Source organism: Dendrobates tinctorius, unplaced genomic scaffold, assembly GCF_039654945.1.
Source record: "Dendrobates tinctorius isolate UK_male_01 unplaced genomic scaffold, ASM3965494v1 ptg000191l, whole genome shotgun sequence".
Taxonomy (NCBI): domain Eukaryota; kingdom Metazoa; phylum Chordata; class Amphibia; order Anura; family Dendrobatidae; genus Dendrobates; species Dendrobates tinctorius.
This window is the reverse complement of record NW_027361858.1, coordinates 15083319-15103263: the sequence shown is the minus strand read 5'-3', so window position 1 is coordinate 15103263 and position 19945 is coordinate 15083319. Positions and strand designations below refer to the sequence as shown.

The 19945-nt window shown below is 43.7% G+C and overlaps 1 protein-coding gene across 1 annotated transcript in view; it reads left to right on the top strand.

The window, feature by feature from the left end:
• The window catches only part of LOC141055733 (uncharacterized), a 136519-nt gene extending 118656 nt beyond the window's left edge, over positions 1 to 17863 (top strand). The window contains exons 7-9 of the mRNA XM_073552422.1: positions 17399 to 17516; positions 17585 to 17678; positions 17796 to 17863. Of these exons, the coding sequence (XP_073408523.1) occupies positions 17399 to 17516; positions 17585 to 17678; positions 17796 to 17863 (280 nt within the window). The remainder of the gene's footprint in view (positions 1 to 17398; positions 17517 to 17584; positions 17679 to 17795) is intronic.
• Positions 17864 to 19945: the final 2082 nt, after the last annotated feature.

Genomic DNA, 19945 nt, shown 5'->3' with positions numbered 1-19945 from the left:
AATCCTGGAGAGGGCGTCTGCATGGACATTCTCAGCCCCTCTTTTGTAGATAATCTTATAATTGTACTTCGCCATCCGGGCCATCCATCGCTGTTCCAGAGCCCCCAATTTGGCGTTTTCCAAATGAGCCAGCGGGTTGTTGTCAGTTCGCACTACCACCTTGGAGCCCACTAGGTACTCTGCGAATCTCTCCGTCATAGCCCACACCACTGCGAGGAGCTCGAGCTTAAAGGAGCTGTAATTGTCAGGGTTACGCTAGGAGTCATGGAGTGAGCGACTTCCATATGCGATCACCCTCTCCCGGCCATCCTGAACCTGTGACAACACAGGCCACAGCCCGTGAAGACTCCCGTCAGTGTGCAAGATGAACGGTTGAGAGAAATCCGCGTAAGCCAACACTGGGGCATCCAAGAGCGCAGCCTTGAGGTCTCGGAAGGCCTCTTCCTGAGGGTGTTGCCACTGGATTTTTCACCTATTGGCCCCAGCGGGAGCCCCCTTCAGCAGGTCGTGCAGGGCTCAAGCTCGACATGCAAAATTCTTTACGAAGCGACGGTAATATCGGGTTAACCCCAGAAAAGCCAGCACATCTTTCACTGTCTCGGGGGTAGGCCATTCCTGGATAGCAGCCACCTTCTCCCGGGATGGTCTCACACCCTCTGCCGAAATGACATGACCCAGATACTCAGTCTGAGAGCGAAATAGGTGGCATTTCTGAGGCTTCACATTCAACGCGTACTTTTGCAACCGGCTGAGTACCTGTCCCAACCGCTTCAGGTGGTCCTCAAAGGTGGCGGCATAGATGATGATGTCATCCAGATAGATCAACGTAGCCTCAAAATTGAGATCTCCCAGACACCGCTCCATCAATCGTTGAAAGGATCCAGGGGCGTTGGCCAACCCGAACGGCTTCCGATTAAACTCAAACAGTCCCATGGGCAATATGAACGCTGTCTTGGCTCTATCTTCTTCTGACATGGGCACCTGCCAGTACCCACTGGCCAAGTCCAGGGTTGAAAAATATGTTGCTTTTCCCAAGGCTGACAGGGATTCTTCTATGCGGGGCAGTGGATATGAGTCTTTAATAGTGCAAGCATTCAGTTTACAATAATCCACACAGAATCATAGTGTACCATCTTTCTTTTGGACCAACACGATTATGGCTGCCCAGGGGCTTTGACTTTCCCGTATCACCCCTTTTCACAGCATTTGAGCCAGCAAAGTTTTCACCTCTTGATAGAGTTGTGGCGGAATCTGTCGATATCGTTCCCGGATAGGGGCCGCTCCTGCTGTGGGGATTTCATGAGTGATGGCGGTGGTACACCCAAAATCGTCCTCATGACTAGCAAATACTTCATGGTACTGTCCCAGCAATGTTTTTATCTGTGAGAGTTGGGCTGCAGTTAATCCAGAAAGATCAGCCCGCATCTGCTCCAAAATATTTCGTCCCTTCTCTTGTGCCGAGACTTCGTGAGCCTGTAAGGTTCGTATTGTTACTTCCCAAAGATCCTCGGGGTGTACTCGTAATTGAACCATAGGAGCTGGCAGCACTTCTTCTAAAGGCCTTACTAGTTTGGCCAGCACAGTCCGTGCTTTCAGAATGGTGTCTTGGTCTTCAAGGTTAACGCAGCGCACCAGGATGGCTCCTTTTTGCAAGCCAGGGAACGGGCCACCAGTATGCCAGGAGGAAAGCGCTCCGAGTGATACGGCTCCACCTGCACCTCCACGCCCTCCAAGGGTATCGGGGTTCGAATGGGCAGGGCCACCACAGTCTGTCCAGGAGGTAACACAAGCAGGGGAGTCGCTGGCGTGATGACCTTACCCAGAGCCTCACCTTCCTGGCGGTCCTGATGTACCCGTGGGCTGTGCGATAACCCCACTGCTTCAGAATCCTCTGTGTAGCATCATTGAGCGGTAGGTTGCCGAACTCTCGTAGAACATTCATGTCTAGGGTGACGGGATGTTGCTTATCATCCTCTCCTTGAGTCAGTACCACCCCTCTGCGACCAAGGGATTTACCGCACAGCGTCACTTGCACCCACACCACCCCGGCAACTGGGACCGGCAGTTGGTTGGCAGCTACTAGTCTGATCACGGGCCCCCACTGAGGCCTTGCTGCTTCCGGGAAGTTCTGTTGAAAATATGTTGCGGGCATAGTGGTTACTTGTAACCCTGTGTCCACCAGGCACTGGACGACCCAGCCCTCCACTTCTGCCCAAACCACCGGGCATTTTGCTACCAAATCTTCGTGACTTCCACCACCCCTAGTTGTGGTTTTCGGCTCCGAGCGGCTTCCCCCCAGCCCGGAGCCCTTTAGTTTAATGGCAGCCGGGGTGGGTATCTCCCACGCCATGGACACTCTCGGGCAAAGTGGCCTGGTTCTCCACACTCAAAACACCGGGCCTGTGTGGGTCGACCACCCAGCGGGGAGCATGATCCCCAGAAGCCGGGGTTAAAGCTAGGTCGTCCAGTCCCGGTCTCGGTTCTTCTCTTTACTTCGGCCAACTCGCCCTTAATACTTTTCAGCTCTTGCTTCATCTCTTCCACCCACTGAGGTTCCTTGACTACATTCGCGGAGGCCTCCACACCTCGGACTTTCCCCATGGGAGCCGCCATCCCCTGCTCCTGCTCTCAAGTACATGCCTGACTCCCAACTTCTGAAAAATCTATTCGGGGATTCATTCTGATCTGTTCCCGCAGTGCCTGTTTGACTAATGGATCCCGCAAACCAGTCACCAGTAGGTCACGTAGGGTAATGTCAACAGGTCCTGCCCCTACCCCGTCCTTTCTTTCTATAGCCGTATGCAATTCCTGGAGGACATTCATATACTCTGTGATCGTCACCCCCTCTTCCTGCATCCGACTAAACAAACGGGTTCTTAACTCTCCCACATTAGTAGGGTCCCCATGGGTCTGTTCCACTATCTGTAACACTTTTTCAAAAGTGTTGCAGTGCCCCGGAGGTTTCAACATCACTGACCTCTGCGCCTCCCCGTCCAGTGCCATGAGTGCCACCTCGGCCTCCAGATCAGGGGTCATTGGGTGCATCCAGCAAAGCCGCGGCATCCGCTCTGTCCAGCTCCATAGCATAGTATTGGAGCCGGAAAATTTAGGCAGGTTGTTCAGCATGGCCCCCAATGATATGCTGGTATGGGGACCCTCATCATTTGTAGAGTTTACAGCTCTACGCTGATCTGGGGCACCAGTCTGTGCTCGGAGACTGCATCCTGACGACTACGCCAAGTGTAGGGTTCAACAGGTTCGCAGGATGCAGTGACGAGGCACGAGACTGAGTGTGGTTTGTGGAAACAACTTTTATAAACTGTAGCCGCTGGGGCTATATTGAGCAAACAAAAGGGGTTAACAATAACCAGTCCAAGCAGGGACTCAACAAACCTAACAACACTTTCTTATTATGGATGCGACTAACCCGGTTTGCCTGGGGTGCTATAGGCCATGTATGACCAAACTGGGGGTCCTTATCTCCTATCGTAAACTTATCCTTCCAAGCGTCTGTCAGGTTCATAGGTGTGGTCACGTAGAGGTCACTGATGCGGCTGCCTTGACACTCCAGCAAGAAACTGGGCGCAACAGGCCCTGAAGAAACGATGCTGGTGGGGCGCAACAGGCCCTGACGAAATGATGACTGTGGGGCGCAACAGGCCCTGAAGAAACGATGCCGGTGGGGATCAACAGGCCCTGAAGAAACGGTGACGATGGGGCGCAACAGTCCCTGAAGAAATGGTGACGGTGGGGCGCAACAGACCCTGAAGAAACGATGACGTTGGGGCGCAACAGGCCCTGAAGAAACGGTGCCGATGGGGCGCAACAGGCCCTGAAGGAACAATGCCGGTGGGCGCGGTGATGACACAGTCTCTAAATGTAACCATTCACCAGTCTCTGCCCAGAGTCCTTCAGCAAACCGGAGGGGGTCTCTACTGCCGCCTGTAGCGAGGTGGCGCCCCCTGGGGCCAGTGATGACAGGGCCGCAGCTGTGGGAGAAGGCAGGTGGGCATTGTCCTGACCGCTGCAAAAGAATAGTCTTTAATCGCAGTGGTCAGTGGAGGTCGTGGACCTGTCACAGCAGGATGGGAAACAGCGGGGACAGCTGTATGTGACTGTATGAGGGGAGCGGCTGCCGGTGCAAGGCTCTCACGTGTCACTAGTCGGTAAGTCCGTAGCTTTCCTTTCACAGGGCCCTGTCGGTCTCTCCACAACACACCGTCCACTCCCTCGGTCCTCTCTGTCTCACACGGCTTCCTGTCTGTTGTCCTGCTCTCTGTCAACTGCCACTTCAGCGCGCCCCCTGCTCCTTTTACCCTTGCCCCGCCCCCTGTTTCCCTGACAACTTCAGTCAAGTCTCTCCCTTTACTGTTCTCGCAGTATCATTCCCTCAGGAACCCTGATGGCGGTCCCCTTGGTACCTGCCCGGTCACTGCATAGGAGTCCTCCTCCCCACACTATCATAGAGCAGTGTAGGCCAAAGGAGGGAATAGGCCTGCAGACCACACTATCCCAGTTAGTTATGACCGCCTATCACATACAAGAAGATAGAGTCATGGCACAAATGTCACTGCATTGCACTTCCTGTGCCGTTCAACTCTGTGTTCAGAGGAGAATATGACTCGATCATTTGGATTAGACTTAGTTTTTTCGTGGTGAGATGACACAAAGGTGGTGTCATCATTTTTGGAGTGGGCACTTAGAGACCATTAGTATTTTCTAAAAAATGCACTTAAGGGGAATCATTTTTTAAGTGAATTTTCTATAGTGAATTGTTTGCTTTAACAGGGAACTGAGAATGCTTTATTATGGAATTAGAGAAGGCAATACCTTTCTTGCCTCGGAGGCTAGCAACCCACTCTATGCCACTGTTTCTAGTCTCCTTTCATATATTATTATTCTTGCTTTATCTGGTTGCCATACGTGGCAAAACCAGCTTGGAAAAATTAGAGCAACAAATTAGTTTAAAGGGCCTGTCACACTAAGCGATATCGCTAGCAAGATCGCTATAACGTCACGTCACTATATCGCTATGTCTGATACTTACCTCCGACCGCTCCCCCGCTGGTTATCGCTGATCACGTGAGAACGGCCTGGACTGTTTCTTGTCGTCAGCTTCCTGCTGCGCTTCCTGCTGTGACGACGAGCGACGCGTGGAGCCGGGAGGGAGGACGTCAGGATCGCCTCGTCTGACAGGTAAGTAGCGACCCCCGTCCGCTGCTATCTGGCTAGTGAGATCTGCCTGTGTGGCAGCTCACTAGCGACCACTTAGCGATGCACCAGCGATCCTGACCGAGTCATATCGCTGGTCGGGATCGCTGGTACATCGCTAAGTGTGACAGTACCTTTAGACTACTGTATGCTTAGATGAGCAGTCAGGACAATGGTGGAAAATTTAATATGTGTTCAAACTAAATGCCAAAATGAAGGCTTCACGCAGCACCATTAAGCATTATGTAATTATATGTATATATCACTTAAGGTAACAAGAAGAAATACTTTTTACACCAGTGTTTTGCTTTAACCCCTTAATGAACAGGGGTATTTTTGGTTTTGTATTTTCATTTTTCCCTTCTCTTCTTCCCAGAGCCATAACTTTTTTATTTTTCTTTCAATATGGCCATGTGAGGGCGAGTGAGTAGCGAGTTGTACTTTTGAACAACATCATTGGTTTTACCGTGTCATGTACCACAAAACGGTAAAACAAATTCCAAGTGCGGTGAATAAAGTACAATCCCACACTTGTGTTTTGTTTGGCTTTTTTGCTAGGTTTACTAAATGCTAAAATTGACCTGCCATTATGATTCTCCAGGTCATTGCGAGTTTATAGACACCAAACATCTCTAGGTTTTTTTAAACTAAGTGGTAAAAAAAATTTGCAATTTTCTGAGACCCGTAGCTTCTCCATTTTTCATGATCTGGGGTTGGGTGAGGGCTTATTTTTTGTGTGCCGAGCTGATATTTTTAATGATATCACTTCTGTGCAGATACATTCTTTTCATCACCCTTTGTTGAATTTTAATGCTATGTCACAGCGACCAAAAAAACGTAATTCTGGGGTTTTGATTTTTTTTCTCGCTACACCATTTAGCGATGGGGTTAATCCTTTTTTTATTGATATATCGGGCGATGCTGAATGCGGAGATATCTTATATCTAATATGTGTATGTGTGATTTTTTTTTATTGTTTTATTTTGAATTTTGAATTTTTTAATTGTTTTATTTTTCAAAACATTTTTTTATTATGGCATGCTTTAATAGCCTCCATGGGAGGCTAGAAGCATCCCATACTTGATCGGCTCTGCTACATATAGGCGATGAGCAGATCGCCTATATGTAGCAGAATTACTGCATTGCTATGAGCGCGGACCACCGAGTGGCGCTCATAGCAATGCGGCATCAACAACCATAGAGTTCTCCAGGAGACCTCTGGTTGTTATGCCAACGCATCGCTGACCCCCGATCACGTGACGGGGGTCAGTGATGCATGCATTTCTGGCCACGCGGCCGGCAGCGCTTGTTAAAAGCCGCTGTCAGCGTTTGACAGCGGTGTTTAACTAGATAATAGGCGCAGGTGGATCGCGATTCCACCTGCGCCTATTGCGGGCACATGTCAGCTGATCAAAACAGTTGACATGTCTCTGCTTTGATGCGGGCTCACCGCCGGAGCCCTCATCAAAGCAGGAAAGACGTCCAATGACGGGCTATGCCCGTCATTGGACGTTAAGGGGTTAAACGCTGTTTGCTGCAAGAAATATGACCACTACAGACAGGAATTGGGAGCGACGGAAATATTTCTTTTCTTTTTATTTCGCATTGAAGACTGACTCTATCTAATGAGAGAAACAGAAGTATTTTCATCTTGTGTGTTCCTGTCATTTCCCAAATGTATGCTGTGTTTAATGTAACATGCAAGTAAATGATCATGTAAGGGTAGCAGAATGCTGGTGGTTGTAGCTGTTATTAAATCCAATACGCAGAGACATTCCACTAGTTATTTTAAGTATTAGTCAGCATCTAAAATGTATGCTTTCTGTAAATGTGAGAGGCCAATTATACATTCTGGATGAAGTTCTATTAGCTATAAACAAAAGGAGAGTGTTCAGGCTGGGAATACAGTGCTTATTGTTTTTGGCTGCATATATGCAGTCAGCTTAGGTTCAGACACCAAGAGCAATTCAACAAAAGTTTTAATAATTATTCCAACAGATACAATGAGTGACTCTGAAGAGAAAGCACAGTTCATCCTATTCCCATGGCTTGTCACACTGCAAGTCAATGAGGTGCCAGGACTGCTTCATGGCAGCTTGTGAGGTAGAGTATATAGTTTAAACAACTAGAGATATAGGGGTGCTTAGAATACCTTATACAAGTTGACCTTTCTAGGATTGTATAAACTTGAGAATGCCAATGATCTAGGCCAGGTAATTTTTTTCAGTTTGCTCAACATAGGAAATGACAAGTCTATAAAAATATGCTCAACTGGATTAAACGTTAACTAAGGATAGTCATAGATGATGGAATTGAAAAATCTGCTTAGCGGTTTAAATTCCATGACAACTTAAAGGAGTTTACCAAGGTATAAAGTATATTTTCCAAAGAGCTCTGACTTTTTATAAAACAGAAGTACATTATTTCCTCTTCCTGTGTCAACAAATTTACATTTTATTGCATATTTGGTCCTGTTTTAGTTGAAAATAGTGAAGATCCTGAAATTGAGTATTTCACATAAATGAAAACTCATGCCCCGTCTACATTTTTGATCATGCAACAGCTGCAGGCTTATGTTGGAAGAGTGCTAAGGTATACTTAGCAAACAGCAGATGACACTTTGTTCTAGACTATATTGTGTGACCTCTCTAATTTGTTTGCATGCATTCTCTTTCTATAGTCCTCCATGTTAATGATGAAGATAATGGCTGCCAGTTAAAAGAGTTTATTATCAAACCAAGTCTGAGTGCTGACTCATTCTGCTGCAAGCTAAAATCTGTAACAGACACACACAGGATGTGCACACCATAGCACAGGTTGGTGAACAGACTGATACAAGTGAGGCTAGATTATTATAAGGGATGGAAGGCCTCTTATATGATAAAAGGTTGGAAAAGTTGGGCTTGTTTAGCTTAGAAAAAAGACGCCTTAAAGGAGATCTCTTTTTATTGGTATAAATGTATGTGTGGTCAGTGCACATTACTTATTCCTTGCAAAGACCATATTAAGGACCAGGGGGCACTCATTATCGGTGGAAAAAGGTGATTCCGGCAGCTAAGTAGGAAAGGGTTCTTTACAGTTAGGGCAGTCAGACTGTAGAATGCCGACCACAGGAGGTAGTAATGGCAGACACTAACAGCTTTTAAAAAAAGGGCTGGACGATTTCCTTGATAGGCATAACATTGTAGATTATAATTAAATTAGTGACAAAATGTACAATTGGTGGAGAAAAGTTGAACTTGATGGACCTAGGTCTTTTTTCAACCAATGTAACTATGACATTAATATACTACATCGATGTACTGGTGTAAGAATCTCTGAATAACTATATTCCAAATGTATCCGTTGGGGCTTACTCAGGGTTCCCATACAGTTTTCCAGGGATTTCAACAGAAACCACAATGTAGTGTTCACAGGAGAAACCGTATTAATATGTACTAAAAATTCAATTTTAGACAAATAATATCGCCAGGATAGGTGAACTTTTTAGAAAATAATTTTATTTGTGGCAAATACATTTACCGCAAATCACGTTCACTCTATATCTATAAGATCTCATATTACTGTATCCAACCCTTTTTCATTCCCCTTAACACAAATATAGCCTTAACAATGTTAAAGTGACCTCACCATAGAAACAAATAGTAACAACATGGTAACTAAGAACCCATTTAACCCCTCCGTGCTTCCCTGAGCCCCCCACGGCAGCGCAATGTGCAGCACTGCTGCGGGGAGCTCCTTTCCTGCAGGCCCCCGAATCCAAGATGGCGACGGGGGCCTTCGGGGGCCTGCAGGAAGCTGGCTTCCTCAGTGCCTGCAAAGCGCAGGCATGAGGAAACCTTCTGCACTGCCTGTGACAGATCGCTGATCTGTCACAGTGATTTGTGATGTGACAGATCAGCGATCTGTCACAGGACAGTGATGTCCCACCTGGGACTATTTAATAAAGTTAAAAAAATAAAAAAAAGTGTTAAAATAATTAAAAAAAAATCGCCAAATTAATTAGAAAAAAAAAAAATTCCCCCAAATAAATCCATTTTTTGGAAATAAAAAAAAAACAATAAAAGTACACATATTAGGTATCGCCGCGTCCGTAACGACCTGCCCTATAAAACTGTCCCATTAGTTAACCCCTTTAGTGAACCCCTTAAAAAATAAAAATAAAAAACGAAGCAAAAAATAATGATTTATTATCATACCAACAAACAAAAAGTGTAATAACGCGCGATCAAAAAGACGCATATAAATATCCATGGTACCGCTGAAAACATCATCTTGTCCTGCAAAAAATGAGCCACAACACAGCATCATCAGCGAAAAAATATAAAAGTTATAGCTCGCAGAATAAAGCGATGCAAAAATAATTATTTTTTATATAAAATAGTTTTCATTGCATAAAACCGACAAAACATAAAAAAACGACCTAAATGAGGTATCGCTGTAACCGTACTGACCCGAAGAATAAAACCGCTTTATCAATTTTACCGCACGCGGAACGGTGTAAACGCACCCCCCCGAAAAGAAAATCATGAAACGCTGGTTTTTGTTCATTCTGCATCCCAAAAATCGGAATAAAAAGTGATCAAAAAATGTCACATGCCCGAAAATGGTACCAATAACAACGACAACTCGTCCCGCAAAAAATAAGACCTCACATGACTCAGTGGGTCAAAATATGGAAAAATTATAGCTCCCAATATGTGGTGATGCAAAAACTATTTTTACAATAAAAAGCATCTTTTAGCGTGTGACAGCTGCCAAATACAAAAACCGCCATAAATAGTAAATCAAACCCGCCCGTTATCACCCCCTTAGTTAGGGAAAAATAATAAAATTAAAAAAATGTATTTATTTCCATTTTTCCATTAGGGTTAGGGTTAGGGCTAGGGTTAGGGCTAGGGTTAGGGTTAGGGTAGGGTTAGGGCTAGGGCTAGGGTTAGGGTTAGGGCTGAGATTAGGGTTAGGGGTGTGTTGGGGTTCGGGTTGGAGTTAGAATTGGGGGTTACCACTGTTTGGGCACATCAGGGGCTCTCCAAATGCAGCATGGCGTCTGATCTCAATTCCAGCCAATTCTGAGTTGAAAAAGTCAAATGGTGCTCCTTCCCTTTCAAGCTCTGCCATTTGCCCAAACAGTGTTTTACCCCCACATGTAGGGTATCAGCCTACTCAGGACAAATTGCAAAACAATTTTTGGGGTCCAATTTCTCCTGTTACCCTTAGGAAAATAAAAAATTGGGGGCAAGAATATCATTTTTTGTGGAAAAAAATTATTTTTTTATTTTCACGTCCGAGCGTTATAAACTTCTGTGAAGCACTTGGGGGTTCAAAGTGCTCACCACACATCTAGATAAGTTCCTTAGGGGGTCTAGTGTCCAAAATGGAGTCACTTGTGGGGAGTTTCTATAGTTTAGGTACATCAGGGGCTCTCCAAACGCACATGACACCCGCAGACCATTCCATCAAAGTCTGCATTCCAAAACGTCACTACTTCCCTTCCGAGCCCCGACGTGTGCCCATACAGTAGTTTTCTCCCACATATGGGGTATCAGCATACTCATGACAAATTGGACAACAACTTTTGGGGTCCAATTTCTCCTGGTACCCTTGGGAAAATAAAAAAAATGGTGACTAAAAGATCATGTTTGTGGAAAAAATACGAATTTTTTATTTTCACGCCCGGGCGTTATAAACTTCTGTGAAGCACTGGGGGGTTCAAAGTGCTCACTACACATCTAGATAAGTTCCTTGGGGGGTCTAGTTTACAAAATGGTGTCATTTGTGGGGGGTTTCCACTGTTTAGGTACATCAGGGGTTTTCCAATCGCGACATGGTGTCCTATCTCAATTCCAGCCAAAAATGTCAAATAGCGCTGCTTCCCTTCCGAGCTCTGCCATGCACCCAAATAGTGGTTTACCCCCACATGTGGGGTATCAGCGTACTCAGGACAAATTGCACAATAACTTTGTGTCCTGTTACCCTTGGGAAAATAAAAATTGGGGTGAAAAGATCATTTTTGTGGAAAAAATATGATTTTTTAATTGTACCGCTGTACGTTATAAACTTCTGTAAAGCCCTTGTGGGTTCAAAGTTCTCACCGAAATATCTAGGTAATTTCCTTGGGGGGTCTAGTTTCCAAAATGGGGTCACTTGTAGGGGGTTTCCACTGTTTAGGTACATCAGGGACTCTCCAAACGTGACATGGCGTCCGATCTGAATTCCAGCCAATTTTCCCCCCACATATCAGGTATCAGCGTACTCAGGACAAATTGCACAATAACTTTTGCAGTCCAATTTCTCCTGTTACCCTTGGTAAAATAAAAAAAATTGAACCTGAAGTATTTTTTTGTGAAAAAAAGTTAGATGTTCATTTTTTTTTTAAATATTCAAAAAAAATCCTGTGACGCACCTAAAGGGTTAATAAACTTCTTGAATGTGGTTTTGAGCACCTTAAGGGGTGTAGTTTTTAGAATGGTGTCACTTTTGGGTATTTTCTATCATATAGACCCCTCAAAGTGGCTTCAAATGTGATGTGGTCCTAAAAATAAAATGGTGTTGTAAAAATGAGAAATCGCTGGTCAACTTTTAACCCTTATAACTTCCTAACGGAAAAAAATTTTGGTTCCAAAATTGTGCTGATGTAGAGTAAACATGTGGAAAATGTTAGTTATCAAGTTTTTTGTGTGCCGTAGCTCTGTGATTTAAGGGCATAAAAATTCAAAGTTGGAAAATTGCGAAATTTTCAAAATTTTCGCCAAATTTCCATTTTTCTCACAAATAAACGCAAGTTATTTGAATGAAATTTTACCACTAACATGATGTACAATATGTCACGAGAAAACAATGTCAGAATCACCGGGATCCATGGAAGCGTTCCAGAGTTATGACCTCATAAAGGGACAGTGGTCAGAATTGTAAAAATTGGCCCGGTCATGAACGTGCAAACCACCCTTGGGGGTGAAGGGGTTAATAATAAAGTACACTGACAGACTTTTCATTGTGTTTTTTATTTTTGACTCTCAGTCATTTGTGATCAGGCAGTGGATCCTGTGAGAACATTGACTCAAACTTAAGGTGTTTCTGACAGAGGTAACATCATCCTGGTGTAACTGAGACAACTGATGTGTCAATCTAATATATAAAGCTCAAAGTGTGTATGTATGTGTGTATGTATGTATGTGTGTGTGTGTGTATGTGTGTATGTGTGTATGTCCGGGATAGGCATCCGTACCGTCGCAGCTACAGCCACAAAATTTGGCACAGTCGCATGTCTGGACCCCGAGAGCATCCTAAGCTATGTTGTGAGGTGAAATTTTAACCCCGCACGTTCCAATTCACCAAACAATTTTGCCCCTATCTACATACTGGGGGAAAGTGTGTGCGCGTTAAGCCCCGCCCCTCATTATGATGTCACAATGCCCCTATTTGCATACTGGGGAAGCAGTGTGCGTGTCAAGCCCCGCCCCTCATTATGATGTCACAATGGTTGCCATGGCGACGCTGATGTCATCAAAGGTTGCAAGCCCCGCCGCCGCTCATTATGATGTCATAATGGTTGACTATGGATCGGAGGATGTGTGTGAGTATATGGGCACCGGACTATGGGATGGAGGATATGTATGATGGGTATATGGGAACGGGACTATGGGATGGAGGATGTGTGATGGGTATATTTTTGCACTGGACTATGGGATGGAGGATATGTTTGACGGGTATATGGGCACGCGACTATGGGATGGCAGATAGGTATACGGGCACGGGACTATGGGATGGAGGATGTGTGATGGGTATATGGGCACTGGACTATGGGATGGAGGATATGTATGATGGGTATATGGGCATGGGACTATGGGATGGAGGATATGTATGATGGGTATATGAGCATGGGACTTTGAGATGAAGGATGTGTGATGGGCATATGGGCACTCGACTATGGGATGGCGAATATGCATGATGGGTATGTGGGCATGGGACTATGGGATGGAGAATATGTATGATGGGTATATGGGCATGGGACTATGGGATGGAGGATGTGTGATGGGTATATGGGCACTCGACTATGGGATGGAGGATATGTATGATGGGTATATGGGCACGGGCCTATGGGATCGTGGATATGTGTGATGGGTTTATGGGCACGGGACTCTGGGAAGGAGGATAATTTAATTTGCTACAACTAACCACAGTTAGTTACTATGCCCGGGCAGCGCCGGGCTCTTCAGCTAGTTATTTTATAAAGCCCTTCTCTTCCTCCACACTAATATGGTTGCTGAGGGGAAAGAAGGCCAATTTTGGCCTGTATTTGGTAGCACTAATGTCTAGATGGCTGGTGTCAGTGGTGGTGCTGGTGTTATCAGCTACCACGTTCTCAGCTTTGGTATAGAATTTTTTTTTTCTTTTACACTACCTTGTCCATTGACATTTTATTTAACAATATATTTTGTAGAACACTTCAATTACCTTTTGACAATATTTTCAACCATGATTATTCAATCCTTGACACAAAGGACGTAACAATAAATTCTAAATAGGTAGGAATTATACACATGCAGAAAACAACATGCATGGTTGTGTGTATGGTTTTGCCAATCTCCCTTCCCTAAAACGATTGCTCAAGAAATGTATCATCTCCATGCAGTGGCAATCAAGTACGCCATTTATCACTGATTTCAGATGTTTTCTTCTGCATAAAGTGTTGTGCTGTCTTTCTTTTGTTTTCCATTACATTATGAAGAAAAATATGTTAAAATATAATTCAAATGCAACAAGACAAATGCCAACTACACCATATCACTGTTCGATCACACAAAGTTTGGCACTGCTACTGGAATCTCTCTTTCCCTATAAATTGAATCTCTGTATTATTCCCAGACTATTACACTAATCTTCCACACTACTACAGTGATACAGTACATTTCCATTTAGAGTATTTGTCTAATGTTTTATGGCTTTCTCTTCCTAACTCTATTTGTGAGCTGTGAACACTAGCACTCTCTAACTATCCTAAAATCACTTTAAAATGACACCTGCATTCCCTGACAAGGCTTTTATACAGGCTTTGATAGTCCTTCCTGAATGGCTGCACTATACTATGTGCTGTCATAGCTGCGAGACATCCTGCACAGTCACACCTGAGGTCGTTTCAGCATTCTGCGACCAATGCAATCTTTTGCAATGTGTAAAAAGAAAGCAACAACATCTTTGAATTTGCTGTGAATTTGCTGAGACCTGTGAATTTCACAAAAAAATCATCTAAAATCCAATTTGCATTGAATCGATTTACTCAACAGTAAGATTCTCTGTCTCTCTTTCTCTCTGCATGTATGTACATAAATATATATACAGTATAAATATATATATATATATATATATATATATTAATGTTCAAAAGGCTTTTGGTGTGGAAAAAATGCTTCAAATTAACAGAGATAAAGAAACCTAAGAAACCTGCTTCTTTGTCCTCCTGCACTGGTCATTCATTTTCAAAATTCTCAATTCCCGAGTAAAATCTGTATTTAGTGAAGACAGACTTTCCCATATTACTGATACAGGAGCCAGCAGATGATTCTATGTAGACCAGAGGGGTTGAGGAGCTTTAACCCTATATCTTACTCCCTTCACCTCCACCCCTTTGCATAGATCTTATCAGTAGCAACTTCCTTCTTATATCTCCGCAATGTAACAATCAGTCTTCACTGAATACAGATTTTACCCTGAATTGAGATTTTTGAGAATGAAAAATCAGTCCTGGCTGAAAAAGAAGAAGATTTATCTGATAAGATATGTTACAAAGTTTCTTATTTCCATGTCTACTACCGTATTTATAAAAATAAAAAAAATGATGGTTATTTCTGATGAAAGGAATCTGAAATTTGTAAAAATAAAAAAAGCTTGTGTAGTTGTTTTCCAATCACCGTAACGTTTTCAACTTTCAGAAAATGAAGCTGTGTGAGGGCTAGATTCCATTTTGGGGTAGATACAATGTATTAATTGCCTCCTATTGCATATTTTTTGCTGTTGCAACTGTCAAAAAAATACCGGTGTTTTGATTTTTATTTCTAATTACACAGTTTACTGATTGTTAATTAATTTTATATTGTGAAAGATGAGACTTTTATAAATGTTGAAATACTACACATGTGTATTTTTTTGTATTATTTATTTTTCTTCATTTTTTTAGTGGGAGAAAAGGGTCGCGATTTGAACTTGTTGTTTTTCTTTATATCCTTTTCTGGCTGTCATGAAAACCCATAGACGTCCCACAATCACGTCTCGAGCACACGGATGGGCGATGTGAACAATTCATCCACAGGTACGTGTGCTATAAATACTGCTGTAACAGATTTACAGCAGCATTTAACAGGTTACCAGCCGTGGGTGAAGCTACGCTCGACAGGCAGCTGTTAGTGGCATATGATGACTGAATAACACAGCAATCATCTGCAGTGATAGATAGGAGCTCAGTGTCTGAGCCTCAAAGTCAGGAAGCCATCATATATCTCAACTGTATATCATATTGGTTAGGGTTTAATGGTTTATTTTTATTAACTAACAAAATGTTATGAGGAATATTAAAAGAGAAATCTAAATCAAATCAATATTTGGTTCCACTGAAGAGAGAAAACAGCACTCACCAATCTTTAAAAAGTTCCACTCTTTATTCAGAAATGTTTAAAATATCATGGCTAGGAGAGTGAGCACAGGAGTGTGCAGGTGCTGACGACAGCCATTTCGCGATTGTAGCGCTTCTACGGGTCAATCGTTTGACCCGTTTTGCGCTGTAAGCATGAAACGGCCGTTGTCAGCACCTGCACACTCCTGTCCTCACTCTCCCGGCCATGATATTTTAAACATTTCTGAATAAAGAGTGGAACATTTTCAAGATTGGTGAGTGCTATCTGTTTTCTCTCTTCAGTGGAAGTGATTATGCTGTTTTTTTCTGGAGGGGCACCTGGAATCTTGAGGTATAGCCTGCAATATTCTATAACACCAATGGCATATACATTCAGCAGTACCAGCAGTGTTGTCCTCTTTTTCCTTTGGAAGTGTGGAAATCAATATTTGGTGTAACCTTCCTATGCCATCAAAACAGCATCAATTCTTCTAGGAACACTTGAGCAAAGTAAGGGGGATTTTGTAGGATTATATTAAGGTGTATGGGTAACCAATTATACCAAGCAGGTGATAATGATCATAATTTTCATATGTAGATTAAAGAGGACCTTTCGCCAGTTTGATCATCTAATAGTGGCTGCAGGGCTAAATAATGAATAAAGATTTTTTTTTAATTTCTCTTTTTCCTTGTAGAGATATTAGCTTGTATAATTTGTTACAATTTAGGATAAACCTAGAGGGGCATTTCCAAAGATGCTTCTCAGGTGGCATGTACTTTTTTCCCCTGCATGACATTGACTAATCATAAGCAAGAGGAATCCTACATAAGAAAAAAGGAGAAGCCCCCAGAAGGTCAGAAAAACATTCCTTCTCCTGACAGATGTAATGACAGACTGCAGTGATTTTTGCACAATATGAGACAGAGGATCCAAAAAAATGACACAGGTACACCACAGCAAAATAGGGTGGCTGAAAAGAAAAATACAACCTTGACTGAAGCATCAACTTAGGCTGGGTCTACATTGCGTTAGAGGGGTACGTTTAACACATCCGTTACATAGCGGCATTAGCGCTATGTAACGGATGTGTTAACGCACCCATAGAGGGCCATAAAGTAGCGCATCGCTAACGCATGTTATAATCGGCATGCGTTAGCGATGTGCCGTCATTCTGTGACGGACCCCTGGACGTGGTCTACAGCGTTCGAGGGTCCGTCACTGCTAGCAAAGATGGAGCATCTGCGCTAGCGCGATCGCATAACGCGAGCACGTTAGGGAGTAGCGTTAACGCAGTCCGTTAACGCTATGTGTTGAACGGACTGCATTAACGCTATTTGAACCTGGCCTTATTTAGAAAGCATTTTCTTTTCTAGATCAGCAGCGAAAACCCTAGATTGTGGAATAGTGAGAAGCCAAATAGAAAATGTGTTTATATTTTAGAAGAATAATGCATGAAACTCCAAAACAAAGAAGTAGGAATAATTTTTGTCAGCTGCAGTAACAGTTGTAAAGGTATAGAGTCCTAAATACTAAAACACAAACAATTAATATTACCAGCAGTTTTACTTTTGGTGTAGACTTGAAAGATTACTTCTCAACAAAGGGTTGCAGTTGGCACAAGTACAAACATTACATGTAAGCAGATACAATTTAATTCAGAAACAGAACCAAGGCATTAAACATGAGAAAACAAAGGTAAAGCACCTGTATGTCTCTCATATAAGGCACACACTGTTAGTGTATATCAACCCACATTTTGGGAGGAGATAAAGACTACAACTGAGAAAAATAAGGAAATAGACCTGATGATCTTTGAAAAGAAGGCTCTGAAGGTGAAGATCAGAGAACTTCGACAAGGTACAGTGTCTTCCCTGGTGGCTGCATTCTGTCGCCCCCTGGACTGGATGTCGGCAGTTCTCTGAGCCAGCTGTCAAGTGATCAATTGTACTGATCAATTGTACTTGCGTCTTTTAGACACGAGTACCTTTGAAGTTCTGACCGCCAGGTCAGAGCAATGTCAGCAGCATGATCAGGTCATGTGATCACACTGCTGACGGCACTCACTGGTGTGGAGAACATTGGTGGTAAGTGCTACAGGTTAGAAGGGCTGAAGACACTGAAGATGGGGAGGTAGATTTAGTGAAACAGGGCTGGGGTTATTTACTGCCTGGGGGTGTATTTCCTGTGTGGGGGTGTATTTCCTGTGTGTAGGGTATTTACTGTCTGTGTGGGAGATATACTGTGATGGGAATATTTAGTGACGGGTTCGGGGGAGATTTAGTATAACGAGATGATTTGAGGACACAAGTTTGGAAAGTAAAGAAGGGACTGTTGCAGACACTGTATAGGGAATGGGAGAAATTTGAAGACACAATACAAGGAGGAATGGGTGAGATGGGGGCATGTATTGAGGGGATGGGTGCAAACACATTATGGTGAGTGAAGGTATGAGTGCAGACAAAGTGTTAGGAGCAAGGGTGGTGGGATGGGTACGGACACAGTATGAGGAGTCGGAGAGATGTGTGAGAAGGCAGGATGGAAAGTGAGAGGGTAGCTGTATGAGGAGGGAGGGGGAAACATGTCAGGAGACTATTGAGGGGTATAGTGCGAGTAGTCAGTATGGTGGAAGAAAAGTGTGAGTTGGCACAGAATAGAGACTGAGTAGAGTGGGGGGGGTAACATTGAGGAACAGTGTAAGCCACAGCCAGGAGGGGACAATATACCAAGGAGGGGGTGTGTGGTGAGGGGGCATAATATAGAGACTGGGATCTGTATGGGGGGAAAAAAAAATCTGTTTTTTTCTTGTTATTCTAGGCTTTTTTAGAGGCTCCATATTGACTTTTAGGATTGCTGCTACCAATTGGATAGGTAGCACTAGAGTTTCTGTCCTTTAACTCTGAAGAGGCTATTTGCATATATGAATTTGGTAAAGTCTTCTTTAGGGCATCAAAGAATTAATCGTTTAGTCTAAATTCAAGAATAAAATTTGTATTCAGTGAGTGCAGATTTTTCCGTTACTGAGACAGGAGATGTAAATTGGTGCTTTTCAAGTTTTGTGGAGGGTGTGTGAGGGAATGTCAGGGCCATAGTCGTGACTGTGACTAATGGCTCTTGTGCACCCTGGTCTCTCATCACATACTAAGAACGTCCTTTAATCAGTGTACTTGCATCTCTGCTCTCTGCACCTTCAGAATCTCCTCTGAGCTGGTGTAGACCCTTTCCATATGATTGCACCCAAACAGAGACACAGTCCAGTTGCAACTTAAAATGTAGAACTTTACTTCTTCCTTGTCGCAGCACATCATAGGGTTCCATACAGTCCACATTCTCCACTTTCCCTGCACTCCTTCCTATGGCCTTCAGTATCTGCCCAGGTCATCCCGCCTCTTGTGGTAATGTAGTGTTCTCCCTGTTCAGACTCACCATGCCTAGGAATTCCCTCGTTCGTTTCGCCCTGGATACGAGGGTATCTGCCTATGCAGTGAACTGCCACATTGTAGAGTCACCTGCATCCCAGTACTGTTGTGACCATTGCTTTAGTCTCTGGTCTATCACTGCTGTCACACTGCTGCTTAAGCTATACTTCTGGCCCGCTGGGCCCTGGATGGCTGGGCTTCACACTTAAACGTTATGGAGCTACTGTGTAGCTTGGGCTCCAAACCCACCTGAACTGTACGGGCTCCCTAGCCCCTCTGACACTAACCAGGAAACTGTTCCTGCCTTACCCCCAGTTAGCTCCTCCTATAGTTAAGTATATACACTATTTATTACACTAAGGCGTCATGTACCCCATCTAGTGACTGACCAAGGTACTACACTTTCCCTATGTTACAAATAATAGCACTAGATAAAATACAGTAAAAAAAATACAAGATTACACAGCAGTCATGTACATATAAGACAACATATATACATGTGGTAAAAGGGGTGAGCATCACACGGTCCCGGTATACCCCTTACAGGTGCAAGAGGGAAAACTGACTCCTTTGATATATGTGAACAGTTATCTTACGTATATTGTATTGTTATGCTTTTATTTGCAATTTTCTGTACTTGACTTAGTTACTTTTATACATATCAGTTTCCATGTGGGTGTGACCACTCACCTCCACCCCCCCTTTTTC